A 15,910-nucleotide genomic window follows, 5' to 3' on the forward strand; every position below is an offset into this window, starting at 1 on the left:
AAAGGCCAGTTCCTCGCTATTTACAAAGCCCCCAGTCCATGCCTTCAAAGACAGTTTCAGCTATCTACACACCCAAAAATTACAGTTGATATACATGTTTTAGGTAGCAGTATCACAGTAGGCTAATTACGTTTTAGACATTCTGAAACTGCATGTGTTGTGCCTGACCCTCTCTGCAGTCACCCCCAAACATTTTGATCTTCACCTCCCATTTTCTGAACCCGTTTTTGTTGGCTTTTTGGACTCTGTGCACTATAACACTGCTAACCCGTGCTAAAGTGAATACCCATGGTAACATTGGCCTAGCTCCAATTGTACATTTAATTTACTTGTAAGTCTCTAGTAAAGTGGTAGTACATGTGCCCCGGGCCTTAAATTAAATGCTACTAGTGGACCTGCAGCATTGATTGCGCCCCCCTAAAGTAGACTTTTAAACTTGTCTCAAGCCTACAATAGAAGCATGTATGTGTAGTTTTTAACTCTCATTTGGACCTGGGAAAATAAACCTTTTTACCAGGCCTAACCCTCCTTTTCAATACATATCAGTCACCCCTAGGATAGGCCCTAAACAACACATGGGATGAAGTATTGTATTTTAAAATTTGGAAACGTACTTTTAGTTTTTTTAGTGTCCTGGTAGTGAAAAAGACTTACACTTAGTATCTATCCCCTCTGTTACTACATTCACTAGAAACCACATCAGAGCTAAAGCTCTAGATACACAGCGCTGTATTTTCCATCACATGGTTGTCCTACATTACATTGTCAGAGAAACCTGCACCCCTGGTTTCAGCATGCAGAGATGCTTCTTTTCAAATGTTATATCTAACATTGTCAAAATGACCACCATAGTCACTCATTCAATGGTAAGTAATTTATCATCAAACGATCTAGAGGATAGTATTAATGAACACCGTTAGTTGTAGGCACCTGGAGGCCGATCATATCACGACAATGTCAGTGCTGCTTCAAGACTACTTAACATACAGAGAGTTCTTTCACGACGGACTCTTGCTAGTACTGAGAGAACTATATGATCGGTTCTAGACAAATAAATATGGATTTTATCATCATACACTCTAAGTATCACAATGAGAACTATCTCAAGGGTTCTCGGAAACCAGCAATACATGCAACCATCACAAAAATGTCACCCTGTGCCCTCCACAGCCACCTCTCTCATGTAATCCTCGATTGTTAAATTGACCCTACTATTGTCTGGATGATGCAACAGCAGAGATGGTGGGTTCCCGCTTTTCACTACCGTCTACTTACCGGGAGCATCATAGAGCTGCCAGGCTGTCCAGGTAGTCCATCTGCTCCAGGGAGTCCTGCACGGCCTGGGGGACCCTAAGAGAAAGGGGAGAGACAGAGGAGGACAACGTCATATATACAAAGAGGTACCAGTCCTTAGAGAGATCCTTCCTCATTAGAATCCCATGCTCACAACACGGATTGTGGACTCGCATGCCAAGCAACCAGCCACACATGGAAGCCTTGACCATCAGCGAGAGACTAGAGCCCTGGACTCTGCCACAGAGGGAGGTGGAATTGCAGCGTCAACACCCCGGGAAGGCTCAATGAGAGGTCAGAGAATTTCTAACATGCAAATCTAAACTGATGAAATGTTAGCCCCGTGAGACAATATCGCCAGACTGAAAGATTTCAGAAGGTCAGAACCAGAATTGGGACTCATCATGGGTAGGCAAGTTTGCTGTCAATTGGGAATTCCCAGTGGCTGTCAGCTGACCGTGGTCAATTATCAGGGCCAGAAGCAGCATCCTATTCTGTTTACGTAACCAAGGAGTGTGGGATTTCCCCCTAAGATTACACGGACTGTCCCATTTTGTGCTGACTGGGGTCAATTGCAGCACATTTTTCGGACTCCTTTTTCTTAGAGAGGGCCATTTTGAACCTCATAGTCGCATGTATTTTCATGGATTTCTTCGGTGTCAATATTCCACCCAGTGGGCTCCCATTAAGTCATTTGACCACAACTGTGCAACACCAGTCAATACCACCCTATAAGGCAGTGAGGTTTTGTAAGCCATGAAGCACCATCTTCCACTTACCCTCTCACCAGGATCGCCAGTTGGTCCCGGAGCTCCGCTGTTGCCTGGCGGACCAGTCAAACCCTGAAAATAAAGGGAAAAGGTGAATTAAGAGAGACATCTTGAGCTAGAGTGAGGGAGGGAAAACGAAGAAAAGGAACACCTGTTTAGGAACACAAAATGTGGAACACAAACAGGGAATATCAGAGAGAATCAAAAATAAGGTACACTGTTAAAGGCAGTCCAACATGGAGCAGTAAGAAAGGAAGAAGCGTATGCAACAATCTTAAAGGAATGTCAGGAGGGGAACACAGAGCACAACAAAAAACAAAAAAATATATATTGGACAGAAATTAAGGAACTACAATAAAAGATACCAATAGAATGACAATTGGGAGGCCCTATGGAACGAACAGAAACGGTGTACCCCAAAACAGGACCATCAATAGGGGATTTAAGCAGATTACTGCAGTAAGTAAATTCATCTTTTGTTCATGTTTTCCCATGGATCTGTTGATTTGTTGGACTTTTGATGGCTTATGTTTTTGGATGCAGGTAGTTTGGGCCTGCTAAACAGTCCAGAACTGCATTTGACTTTGACTGAAACTTGAAACCTTTTTTAGCTGTTTATGTGGCATTTATGACAGTTTCGACTTCAACTGCAACATACAGTCAACAGACACATGCTTCTAAGTCAAAATCCAAATGAGGGTGTTATGTCACTCAGACAGTTGCTCACATCCAACACATCTGTTAGGTTCTTTAACTGCACCAGCAACAGCTCCTTGCAAGGCTCCACTCCAGAGATAGCTGCCGGTCTGGAAGCGCCGGCAGCCACAACTTTCTCACATCTATTGCATGTACATTCTATTCTAAGGTTAACATGAAGGAAAGAATACCCATAACATAGTTAGGTCCACCTAACAAAAACTCCTGCTCCCGCTCTCAAAACAGAGAACTATTTGTGACTGAGAAAAGGGAAGATGCTCTGCTTAAAATAATTCCTGTCTGTCTGTCAAAGGACCAAGGAGCACTGCCTCCTACTTCATCCTTCATGTCTGGCCTTGAAAGTCTACTCAGAGGGTGACAAAACCCATCCTCATACAAGTATTGGCAAAGCCAATAGGCCTCTTTTGTAATGTGCAAACACATGCCGCATAGGCACATTTAATCCATACACTAGTAAAGCCCAAACCCACAAAGGTCCAGGAGCTTAATGGAAGAAGCCTCCATGTTGTGGGAACTCAGTCCCAACTAGAAAAGAAAGGAACATCCAAAGTAAAGAGGCAGCCTCATCTGACTGCAAGAAGAACCATGACTAGTGGGGACCAGCCTTTACGGAAGTGGGTGAAAACCTTGCAGCCAAGGAGCTTTCCCTGAATATATGGGGGCTTCAGGAGCACCATGAAGACCGGTCCATTTTTTTTCACTGTTAACATTTCAAACAGGATGTTCACTGTGAGGGAACCTGCATTTTTAAAGGACAGCATTTCCACAAAGGCAGTGCTTTGTTTCACTGCCAAAACACAAACACATCGTTGCCAAGCACACAGGCCAGTTTTCAGAATCACAGCCAGTTCAATGGGTTGTTTACCTTTGTATTTCCAAAGACTGCTTCCATTAAAAAATATATCTTAACTACTTCAGATCTCTACATTAGGTTTACTTCATGTTTGTTTCATTTTAATCATAACAAATAACTCTTTCTAAGTAAAGTGGCTAGTGAATTTTGTCTTCTTTATTTTCTAACTGTAAGGTTGTTTTGATGTTGCTTTCTGTGCACAACATCCCATTTTCTCAGAGGAGGGCCTTTCTGCTTGCGCCGCGCTACCAGGTGTAAACTTGGGGTTCTTCATGTAAACTAAGCAAGGCTGTTTTGAGTTTGGGGGAGCTCTGAGTTTTACCTGCCTCATTGTTTAGCAATCTAGTTTTTATAAACATCAATAGGGGAGCACTACGGAGAAACACAAACAGGGTACCCAACGAGGTGCAGACAATATGAGCACTGATGGGGAAAAGCAAATAAGTCTCCGAAAGGTGGTGGCACTGAAAGAGGATTGTTACGGAAGAAGCTGGCAGGCTCGCTTGCACCCCATTTCTGCTTATGATGAGTCCATCTACTGGTTAATCAAGTGCCACAATTTAAAAGAGAAGAAAGAAGATGAAGTATTAGGACAGAGTGTATGAAATACTATGTTTATTCAAATTAAAACTTACCGCAGGACCCTCAGGGCCTGGTGGGCCCTCCACCAACATTCCCTGGGGATGGAAAAAGTAAATGTTATTATGGAATACCAGGAGAGTCAAAGGTGAGTCTGAGAAGATCCTTTTCCATCAGTAAACAGACTATGACTAAGAGCTTAATTTAGATCTTGGTGGATGGATTACTACATCACAATGGTGACGGACATCCTGTCCGCCGAAATATAACTCCCAGAGGATATAATTGGATTTATAGTTCAGAGGATGGGATATCCGTCACCATTGTGATGAAGTAACCTGTTCGCCAAGATCTAGTGGCCAGTAAAAACACTATATGCCTGATTTCAATTTTGGCTTATGGATACAGTGACGGAGTACCAATTCCAACAGGACTGTGGGCTGCCTGTCTGATTTAAATACAGACAGATCTTTGGTTTAATCACGGCAGAGACTACTCCATCTCTGCTGTGATTAAACCCCGCCGGCAGTCCAATAGATTAAGGGCCACTGGAGGTGGATCTCTAATGCCCCATCTAAGTTAGATGGGCAGAATTAGAGGCTAGTTTTCAATGCCCGTCACCGCCAGAAAAACCCAGGTGGTAAGGGGCAGTGAAAACTGCTTAATGGTCCCCTCGATATGGTTGGTACCTCCCATGTCGAGGTGAGCATTTTTTGTTACTTTCAAAAAGAAAGTCCCGCTTCAGGATTTTCTTTTTGAAAATAAATAGAAAACATAAGTTTGATGGACGGCTCAGTAGAGCACCAAACTTTAAACAGCATTGATAGAAATTGCAGTGAGTCCACCGGCTTGGCTGACATTTCTAAATTTGGCGGGCAGAGTAGCCTCAGCTTGGCTGACATTAAGTCCTCTGCCAGGCTAACAGAGATTACTCCATCTGCCAAAACATACATGGGGCTCTTTGCTCTTTACTACCATGGAATCAGAAGCACAGAGCAGGAGCCAAAGAGTTCCTGGCTGCAGGTGTCTTTGGTTCTGTCATCTGGGATGGGAGACGATGTGTACTTGTAGCTTTAAACAGCATGTTGAAAAGATCTGTGCACATGCAGCTTGTTGAGAATGCGTGCATGTATAGCATGTTGAGAGGGTATTCATGTATAGCGTGTTCAGTGTGTGCATGTAGCACGTACTTTGCTGAGAGCATGTGTATATGCAGCGTAATGACAGTGTGTGTATTTGTAATGTGGGTGCATGAATGTGTATATTTATATAGTGGGAATGGCCATTAGAAGCTCCATCTAGTAGATGTTTGTGCAGTCTGCAACAAAGGACAACAATAAAACAACTCAACGCTAACTCATGAAGTTACTCACCGGTTCTACGACAGCCGGCTCCCCCTTGTCGCCCTTCTGCCCTCTCGCCCCTGCGCTAGCCTGTGGAAAACACACATGTAACCGCAAAGAGGGGACCAGTCAATACATCACTTGTCATAGGAATAAGCAAAGACACCACACACCCCAAAAATGCCCTCCGCCGCTCCCACTACTACCCACCAGCTTCCAAAATGGGAGTCAATGTTCAAGAAATGAGCAAAGTGTCCATCACCCATGCCTAAACCTGGCCTCACAGATCTGGAGGAAACAGGCGATTGTGAGGAGTCTGGACTCGTTCTAGATCCAGTTGGGGGTCATGAATGACTGCTGGGGTGGAGAATTCACTTCCTGCAGTCAGAGACTGGTCTAGCCACCGCTATATAAAACTCAAGATAAATAAATAACTGCACCAGCAACAGCTGAGCCCACTTCACAAAAGTCTATGTTTAGACCTGAGGTCTAACTTTAGACCCGAGGTCTAACTTTAGTAGTAGTAAAGTTAGACTTTTAGTATAAGTTTAGACCTACATTCAAAGTTTAGACCTAAAGTCTAAGTTTACTAGTAGTAAAGATAGATTTTAGGTCCAACTTGGACTTCAGTTCTAAGCATAGACTTTTGGTCTAAATTTACCTTTGTGAATCGGCACCTTAGATCCCAAGTATTTAAAATGAACTTTGGATAGAATCCTCTTGGGTGGTGAAGCTTTGCCACATGTTGGAACGTTGACTCTCCATTCGCCCTGGAATTTGTATATTCAATAGCCTCGCTGCCTGGCCGCAATGCCTTCCACACCCAAATTAGCAGTGATCTGGGGGAAATACACACCTTCTGGCCTCAAGAGCTGTTGTTAACATCGAAAAGTCAGGAGCCTTTGAAGTGTTAACAATAGCGACATCATATTCGTAGGGTTACCATCGTCCACCACAATGGTGACCCTTTGTCTGCGGAATCTTGATGCCCCTGGAATGAAACCCAGGCCATGCTGCTGATGACCCCACCCCATCTTCTTTTCTGGCTTGGCACCAAGTGCAATAGCTACAGCGCCGCTGCTGATGGGGTGCTCGCCATAGACATTGCAGCAATGTCTATGGGCCATCAGCCGATGAACGATGTCTTCACAGAGCCGGTGATAATGTCATAATGGTCAGGCTACCTGTTTCTTGCACATTGATGACATCATGGGGCTATGTGGGACATCAGTACATTCGGTCTGATTTAAGCAGAATGCGAAATTCAAACATATTGCAATATTGCAGTCATGCCCTCTGCCTCTTTCTGGTATGAGTGTCACAAACTATTCAGGTGAATGAGTCACATAATGTTTGGGATAACACCAGTGATGTGCCTGCCAGGAGCCCTACAAAGAAAGACACCAGACACACTGACATAAAAAACAGGACAAGTTCACATATTCAATATTTGGTTTTAGAAATAAATCAGACAACTGGACAGATCCGGAGAATCTGCCCTACAACCAAACACTCTCATAAGACAAACACAATTACAAAGCGGCATGACCCTGTACATAGAAAATTGAGTCGTTAGTGAACCTGAAAAACACAACATAGGTTACATAAACTAGGAAGAGACAATACATAAGACCGAGTGAGACATAACACAGGGCAGGAAGTGACATCTTACAAGAAGGGAAGTAGGACAGGAAGTGGCATCACACATGATAATAAGTAGACACTGCAAAACACAGGGGTGTATGCTATCCTGGTACAAAGATATTTATTGGAGGAAGTTTGTCTCTACAGAATGAAGAGGGAGGTACTTAGAGGAGGACAATTAACATATTAGAACACTTAGGCACACGCAAAAAATATTTGATTTGCCGAGGGCCAATAGTGTTAATATGGTCAGGTCTTTCCAAGCAAAAGATAGACTTCTTTTTCAAAAGCTCTGTATCAACATTGATCTAGTTTAAGTACGTTTTCTTCTGGACAGAGCTGCCTAATACTGCACACTACAGGCAAAACCAGAACTAGAGGTAACATTAAAGAAGTATAGAGCACAGAGACGTGACACAAGACACTCAACAGACAGAATGTTCCCCACAGACGATGGTTGATAGCGAGATCATAATGCTTTGCTCCCACCTCTCATGGTGGAATACGCGGGGTCTGGCTATGTAACTACCAAACTTCGACCTTCCTCCCGGGCCTAACTATGCCTCCAATCCTAATTCCTAAGATGACATTAACTTGGAGTTCTATCCATGGGATCTAGCCACTGTTCCCATTGTTTGTCTCCCCCACGATCAAAAGCTCCTCCCCACTTCCGGTGCTTGACCTATCTCTGGGGCAACCTATTGTCCTTCATTCCCCATTGTCCTCCAGCTGATGCACTTACACCTCCACTCTCCGGGGTCTCTGCAGATAGGGCGGGCCCCAGGTCTGTGTGCGCTGTAGCTTCGTTATAGTCCTTATAGATGTACTCGTAATCCTGCGTGGCTGTGGGTGCCTCCTCGCCTGTGACGTACTCCTCCACGAACCCGTCGTCCCCTTTGACAACTGGTGGCGGGCTGAGCTCCTCCTCCTTCAAGCGGAGGAGGCAGAGAAGACGGGAAGGGAAGAAAAAGCACAAGTCAACTGTGGAAGACATGAGGAAGAGTTCTGGGCCAAGGGTTGAGGTGTTCCATCTTGGTGTGTGGAGTGGGGCATGCTGGAAGACATCACAGACAGATAGTGGGGCCGGTCACCGACACATGCGATAACAGCTATCAGACAGCATGCAACCCTTGAGCAATAGAGGCACTGAAAGAGCCTCTACGATGACACCAGGAGGCATGAAATGGAATGCCCTTCTTCATGACAAAGTAGAGGATGGTATTGGGGCAAGGGCAAGAGGCTCAAAGGTTGGACCCATCTCTGACTCGCATGCATGCAGTGGGTATCTATATTGTTTGCTATAGAAGTCCATTGAGTTGTATATCTAGAGTCAGTGGCTGCAGAGGTTGTGTCGGAGATCAGGCCAAGAAGCTCTCAGTTGCTCCTGCTCAGTTACTCAATGAAGAGGAGGCAACTCCACAGAGCATAGACATGAGAAAAAACACATCCGGTGCCCAGGGCCCTCCAGCAGGACAATGTTGTGTTTTTCTACAGACACAGGCTTAAAAGGACTTGGGACAAATGTTCAGTCAAACTTGTAGTGTGCTCCAAGTGGTAGTGAGTAAGTTAGGAGAGTGAAGTCCATAGGAGTCACTGCTGCTGGTATCAAGGGAGACGTTTGGAAGTCATTAACTAGTTGAGTGATAAGTAAGACTATTAAGGTCAATGGGGTTTATGAGTTGTGCAATGGGGGTTGCTGTTATTGTATAAAATGCGGAGGACGAACCCTGATACTAATAAAATTGTATCTTCTGCAAGTTTAATGCTAGGGTCAAATATCAAGATACTGCTGTTGAGCCAAACAGCAGAGTCTCTTCTTCCCACTTTAGATTCAGACATGTTGGAAATCTTTGAGTAAACAAAATACATCCTTACAAAAATTGCTGAGTTGTAAATAATGTGGAGGAGGCCATGAAACAGTGAGGTATCGTCTACCCGGTTCTAAAAAAACTTCACAGAATCAGAGATTTCATGGTTGCCCCATTTATGAAACGTGTGGTTAGCTACAGCAAGTAGGTTTGGATTAACGATGCAGTGAATAGTACTGAATTAACTCTCATCAAGTTTTCGAAGGTATTTCTATTTAAAATCAACCCTTCTTTGGAGAAGGATATTAATTTGAAATAATTCTTGTACTTGAATGTATATGACGTATCTAAGGTTTACTAGTAAATTGCAAACTTTACAAATAATCTATTTTTTAATTAAATTATTAACATTCATGGGGATATTGAGGCGGGAATGAAAGAAACTCAATTAAAAACACTCTTGGTCTATTGAGGCAGGTGTGAGGGAAGGTTTAATTAAACTCTAAGGTGTGATCGGAATAAGCAACAAGGACGGCTCTTATTAACATTCGTGATGTTATGAAAGCAGGTGTCCAGTAAATCTCCATTGCTGTCTACTGCACCATTGCAGCTGGAGATGAGTGAGACTCGGCTATATGTATTTAATTATTATTTATTTTGGGGTGTTTTGTAAAGCGCATCTATCACTACAAAGGATGCCTATGAATGTGACTCGATTGTACACCATCAGGTCATTGAAGCATGCATAGAGTAAGAATCTGTCATAGTCAATGGGGCCATTGAAGCAGGCATAGAGTAAGAATCTGTCATAGTCAATGGGGCCATTGAAGCAGGCATAGAGTAAGAATCTGTCATAGTCAATGGGGCCATTGAAGCAGGCATTCAGTAAGAATCTGTTACAGTCAATGGGGCCATTGAAGCAGGTTTTCAGTAAGAATCTGTTACAGTCAATGGGGCCATTGAAGCAGGTATTGAGTAAGAATCTGTTACAGTCAATGGGGCCATTGAAGCAGGTATTGAGTAAGAATCTGTTACAGTCAATGGGGCCATTGAAGCAGGTATTCAGTAAGAATCTGTTACAGTCAATGGGGCCATTGAAGCAGGTATTCAGTAAGAATCTGTTACAGTCAATGGGGCCATTGAAGCAGGTTTTCAGTAAGAATCTGTTACAGTCAATGGGGCCATTGAAGCAGGTTTTCAGTAAGAATCTGTTACAGTCAATGGGGCCATTGAAGCAGGTATTGAGTAAGAATCTGTTACAGTCAATGGGGCCATTGAAGCAGGTATTGAGTGAGAATCTGTTACAGTCAATGGGGCCATTGAAGCAGGTATTCAGTAGGAATCTGTTACAGTCAATGGCGAAATTTAAGCAGGTATTTAGTAAGAATCTGTTCTAGTAAATAGGGTCATCGAAGCAGGTATTCAGTAAGAATCTGTTACCATCAATGGGGCCATTGACGCAGGCATTGAGTAAGAATCTGTCACAGTCATTGGGGCCATTGACGCAGGCATTGAGTAAGAATCTGTTACAGTCAATGGGGCCGTTGAAGCAGGTATTCAGTAAGAATCCGTTACAGTCAATGGAGCAGTTGAAGCAGGTATTGAGTAAGAATCTGTTACAGTCAATGGGGCCATTGAAGCAGGTATTCAGTAAGAATCTGTTACAGTCAATGGGGCCATTGAAGCAGGCATTGAGTAAGAATCTGTTACAGTCAATGGGGCCATTGAAGCAGGTATTCAGTAAGAATCTGTTACAGTCAATGGGGCCATTGAAGCAGGTATTGAGTAAGAATCTGTTACAGTCAATGGGGCCATTGAAGCAGGTATTGAGTAAGAATCCGTTACAGTCAATGGAGCAGTTGAAGCAGGTATTGAGTAAGAATCTGTTACAGTCAATGGGGCCATTGAAGCAGGTATTCAGTAAGAATCTGTTACAGTCAATGGGGCCATGGAAGCAGGTATTCAGTAAGAATCTGTTACAGTCAATGGGGCCTTTGAAGCAGGCATTGAGTAAGAATCTGTTACAGTCAATGGGGCCATTGAAGCAGGTATTCAGTAAGAATCTGTTACAGTCAATGGGGCCATTGAAGCAGGTATTGAGTAAGAATCTGTTACAGTCAATGGGGTTGTTGAAGGAGGTATTCAGTAAGAATCTGTTAGTCAATGGCGAAATTTAAGCAGGTATTTAGTAAGAATCTGTTCTAGTCAATGGCGAAATTTAAGCAGGTATTTAGTAAGAATCTGTTCTAGTCAATAGGGTCATCGAAGCAGGTATTCAATAAGAATCTGTTACCATCAATGGGGCCATTGACGCAGGCATTGAGTAAGAATCTATTACAGTCAATGGGGCCATTGAAGCAGGTATTGAGTAAGAATCTGTTACAGTCAATGGGGCCATTGAAGCAGGTATTGAGTAAGAATCTGTTACAGTCAATGGGGCCATTGAAGCAGGTATTCAGTAAGAATCTGTTACAGTCAATGGCGAAATTTAAGCAGGTATTTAGTAAGAATCTGTTCTAGTCAATGGCGAAATTTAAGCAGGTATTGAGTAAGAATCTGTTACAGTCAATGGGGCAATTGAAGCAGGTATTGAGTAAGAATCTGTTACAGTCAATGGGGCCATTGAAGCAGGTATTCAGTAAGAATCTGTTACAGTCAATGGGGCCATTGAAGCAGGTTTTCAGTAAGAATCTGTTACAGTCAATGGGGTCATTGAAGCAGGTATTCAGTAAGAATCTGTTACAGTCAATGGGGTCATTGAAGCAGGTATTCAGTAAGAATCTGTTACAGTCAATGGCGAAATTTAAGCAGGTATTTAGTAAAAATCTGTTCTAGTCAATGGCGAAATTTAAGCAGGTATTGAGTAAGAATCTGTTACAGTCAATGGGGCCATTGAAGCAGGTATTGAGTAAGAATCTATTACAGTCAATGGGGCCATTGAAGCGGGTATTCAGTAAGAATCTGTTCTTGTCAATGGCGAAATTTAAGCAGGTATTTAGTAAGAATCTGTTCTAGTCAATAGGGTCATCGAAGCAGGTATTCAATAAGAATCTGTTACCATCAATGGGGCCATTGACGCAGGCATTGAGTAAGAATCTATTACAGTCAATGGGGCCATTGAAGCAGGTATTGAGTAAGAATCTGTTACAGTCAATGGGGCCATTGAAGCAGGCATTGAGTAAGAATCTGTTACAGTCAATGGGGCCATTGAAGCAGGTATTCAGTAAGAATCTGGTACAGTCAATGGCGAAATTTAAGCAGGTATTTAGTAAGAATCTGTTCTAGTCAATGGCGAAATTTAAGCAGGTATTGAGTAAGAATCTGTTACAGTCAATGGGGCAATTGAAGCAGGTATTGAGTAAGAATCTGTTACAGTCAATGGGGCCATTGAAGCAGGTATTCAGTAAGAATCTGTTACAGTCAATGGGGCCATTGAAGCAGGTTTTCAGTAAGAATCTGTTACAGTCAATGGGGTCATTGAAGCAGGTATTCAGTAAGAATCTGTTACAGTCAATGGGGTCATTGAAGCAGGTATTCAGTAAGAATCTGTTACAGTCAATGGCGAAATTTAAGCAGGTATTTAGTAAAAATCTGTTCTAGTCAATGGCGAAATTTAAGCAGGTATTGAGTAAGAATCTGTTACAGTCAATGGGGCCATTGAAGCAGGTATTGAGTAAGAATCTATTACAGTCAATGGGGCCATTGAAGCAGGTATTCAGTAAGAATCTGTTACAGTCAATGGCGAAATTTAAGCAGGTATTTAGTAAGAATCTGTTCTAGTCAATGGCGAAATTTAAGCAGGTATTTAGTAAGAATCTGTTCTAGTCAATAGGGTCATCGAAGCAGGTATTCAGTAAGAATCTGTTACCATCAATGGGGCCATTGACGCAGGCATTGAGTAAGAATCTGTCACAGTCAATGGGGCCATTGACGCAGGCATTGAGTAAGAATCTGTTACAGTCAATGGGGCAGTTGAAGCAGGTATTCAGTAAGAATCCGTTACAGTCAATGGGGCAGTTGAAGCAGGTATTGAGCAAGAATCTGTTACAGTCAATGGGGACATTGAAGCAGGTATTGAGTAAGAATCTGTTACAGTCAATGGGGCCATTGAAGCAGGTATTCAGTAAGAATCTGTTACAGTCAATGGGGCCATTGAAGCAGGTATTCAGTAAGAATCTGTTACAGTCAATGGCGAAATTTAAGCAGGTATTTAGTAAGAATCTGTTCTAGTCAATGGCGAAATTTAAGCAGGTATTTAGTAAGAATCTGTTCTAGTCAATAGGGTCATCGAAGCAGGTATTCAATAAGAATCTGTTACCATCAATGGGGCCATTGACGCAGGCATTGAGTAAGAATCTGTCACAGTCAATGGGGCCATTGAAGCAGGTATTGAGTAAGAATCTGTTACAGTCAATGGGGCCATTGAAGCAGGGATTCAGTAAGAATCTATTACAGTCAATGGGGCCATTGAAGCAGGTTTTCAGTAAGAATCTGTTACAGTCAATGGGGTCATTGAAGCAGGCATTCAGTAAGAATCTATTACAGTCAATGGGGCCATTGAAGCAGGTTTTCAGTAAGAATCTGTTACAGTCAATGGGGTCATTGAAGCAGGTATTCAGTAAGAATCTGTTACAGTCAATGGGGTCAGTGAAGCAGGTATTCAGTAAGAATCTGTTACAGTCAATGGGGTCATTGAAGCAGGTATTCAGTAAGAATCTGTTACAGTCAATGGCGAAATTTAAGCAGGTATTTAGTAAGAATCTGTTCTAGTCAATAGGGTCATCGAAGCAGGTATTCAGTAAGAATCTGTTACCATAAATGGGGCCATTGACGCAGGCATTGAGTAAGAATCTGTTACAGTCAATGGGGCCATTGAAGCAGGTATTGAGTAAGATTCTGTTACAGTCAATGGGGCCATTGAAGCAGGTATTCAGTAAGAATCTGTTACAGTCAATGGCGAAATTTAAGCAGGTATTTAGTAAGAATCTGTTCTAGTCAATGGCGAAATTTAAGCAGGTATTGAGTAAGAATCTGTTACAGTCAATGGGGCCATTGAAGCAGGTATTGAGTAAGAATCTGTTACAGTCAATGGGGCCATTGAAGCAGGTATTGAGTAAGAATCTGTTACAGTCAATGGGGCCATTGAAGCAGGTTTTCAGTAACAATCTGTTACAGTCAATGGGGTCATTGAAGCAGGTATTCAGTAAGAATCTGTTACAGTCAATGGGGTCATTGAAGCAGGTATTCAGTAAGAATCTGTTACAGTCAATGGCGAAATGTAAGCAGGTATTTAGTAAGAATCTGTTCTAGTCAATGGCGAAATTTAAGCAGGTATTGAGTAAGAATCTGTTACAGTCAATGGGGCCATTGAAGCAGGTATTGAGTAAGAATCTATTACAGTCAATGGGGCCATTGAAGCAGGTATTCAGTAAGAATCTGTTACAGTCAATGGCGAAATTTAAGCAGGTATTTAGTAAGAATCTGTTCTAGTCAATGGCGAAATTTAAGCAGGTATTTAGTAAGAATCTGTTCTAGTCAATAGGGTCATCGAAGCAGGTATTCAGTAAGAATCTGTTACCATCAATGGGGCCATTGACGCAGGCATTGAGTAAGAATCTGTCACAGTCAATGGGGCCATTGACGCAGGCATTGAGTAAGAATCTGTTACAGTCAATGGGGCCGTTGAAGCAGGTATTCAGTAAGAATCCGTTACAGTCAATGGGGCAGTTGAAGCAGGTATTGAGTAAGAATCTGTTACAGTCAATGGGGACATTGAAGCAGGTATTGAGTAAGAATCTGTTACAGTCAATGGGGCCATTGAAGCAGGTATTCAGTAAGAATCTGTTACAGTCAATGGGGCCATTGAAGCAGGCATTGAGTAAGAATCTGTTACAGTCAATGGGGCCATTGAAGCAGGTATTCAGTAAGAATCTGTTACAGTCAATGGGGCCATTGAAGCAGGTATTCAGTAAGAATCTGTTACAGTCAATGGCGAAATTTAAGCAGGTATTTAGTAAGAATCTGTTCTAGTCAATGGCGAAATTTAAGCAGGTATTTAGTAAGAATCTGTTCTAGTCAATAGGGTCATCGAAGCAGGTATTCAATAAGAATCTGTTACCATCAATGGGGCCATTGACGCAGGCATTGAGTAAGAATCTGTCACAGTCAATGGGGCCATTGAAGCAGGTATTGAGTAAGAATCTGTTACAGTCAATGGGGCCATTGAAGCAGGGATTCAGTAAGAATCTATTACAGTCAATGGGGCCATTGAAGCAGGTTTTCAGTAAGAATCTGTTACAGTCAATGGGGTCATTGAAGCAGGCATTCAGTAAGAATCTATTACAGTCAATGGGGCCATTGAAGCAGGTTTTCAGTAAGAATCTGTTACAGTCAATGGGGTCATTGAAGCAGGTATTCAGTAAGAATCTGTTACAGTCAATGGGGTCATTGAAGCAGGTATTCAGTAAGAATCTGTTACAGTCAATGGGGTCATTGAAGCAGGTATTCAGTAAGAATCTGTTACAGTCAATGGCGAAATTTAAGCAGGTATTTAGTAAGAATCTGTTCTAGTCAATAGGGTCATCAAAGCAGGTATTCAGTAAGAATCTGTTACCATCAATGGGGCCATTGACGCAGGCATTGAGTAAGAATCTGTTACAGTCAACGGGGACATTGAAGCAGGTATTGAGTAAGAATCTGTTACAGTCAATGGGGCCATTGAAGCAGGTATTCAGTAAGAATCTGTTACAGTCAATGGGGCCATTGAAGCAGGCATTGAGTAAGAATCTGTTACAGTCAATGGGGCCATTGAAGCAGGTTTTCAGTAAGAATCTGTTACAGTCAATGGGGTCATTGAAGCAGGTATTCAGTAAGAATCTGTTACAGTCAATGGGGTCATTGAAG

At 42.5% G+C, this 15,910-nt stretch overlaps 1 protein-coding gene across 6 annotated transcripts in view; it reads right to left on the reverse strand.

Annotated features, from left to right (window-relative positions):
* Positions 1–15,910, reverse strand: part of LOC147668685 (collagen alpha-1(V) chain-like) — a 323,501-nt gene that overhangs the window by 193,434 nt on the left and 114,157 nt on the right. For 5 of the 6 annotated variants that reach the window (XM_086948522.1, XM_086948518.1, XM_086948520.1 and 2 more), the window contains 5 exons: positions 7,942–8,127; positions 5,586–5,645; positions 4,269–4,310; positions 2,073–2,135; positions 1,276–1,350 (listed from right to left, as the gene is read on the reverse strand). In XM_086948522.1, coding sequence (XP_086804648.1) covers positions 1,276–1,350; positions 2,073–2,135; positions 4,269–4,310; positions 5,586–5,645; positions 7,942–8,127 — 426 coding nt within the window. The remainder of the gene's footprint in view (positions 1–1,275; positions 1,351–2,072; positions 2,136–4,268; positions 4,311–5,585; positions 5,646–7,941; positions 8,128–15,910) is intronic. The other variant, XM_086948521.1, reaches the window with a different exon arrangement.

This window comes from Lissotriton vulgaris, unplaced genomic scaffold (assembly GCF_964263255.1).
Source record: "Lissotriton vulgaris unplaced genomic scaffold, aLisVul1.2 SCAFFOLD_1231, whole genome shotgun sequence".
NCBI classification, from domain to species: domain Eukaryota; kingdom Metazoa; phylum Chordata; class Amphibia; order Caudata; family Salamandridae; genus Lissotriton; species Lissotriton vulgaris.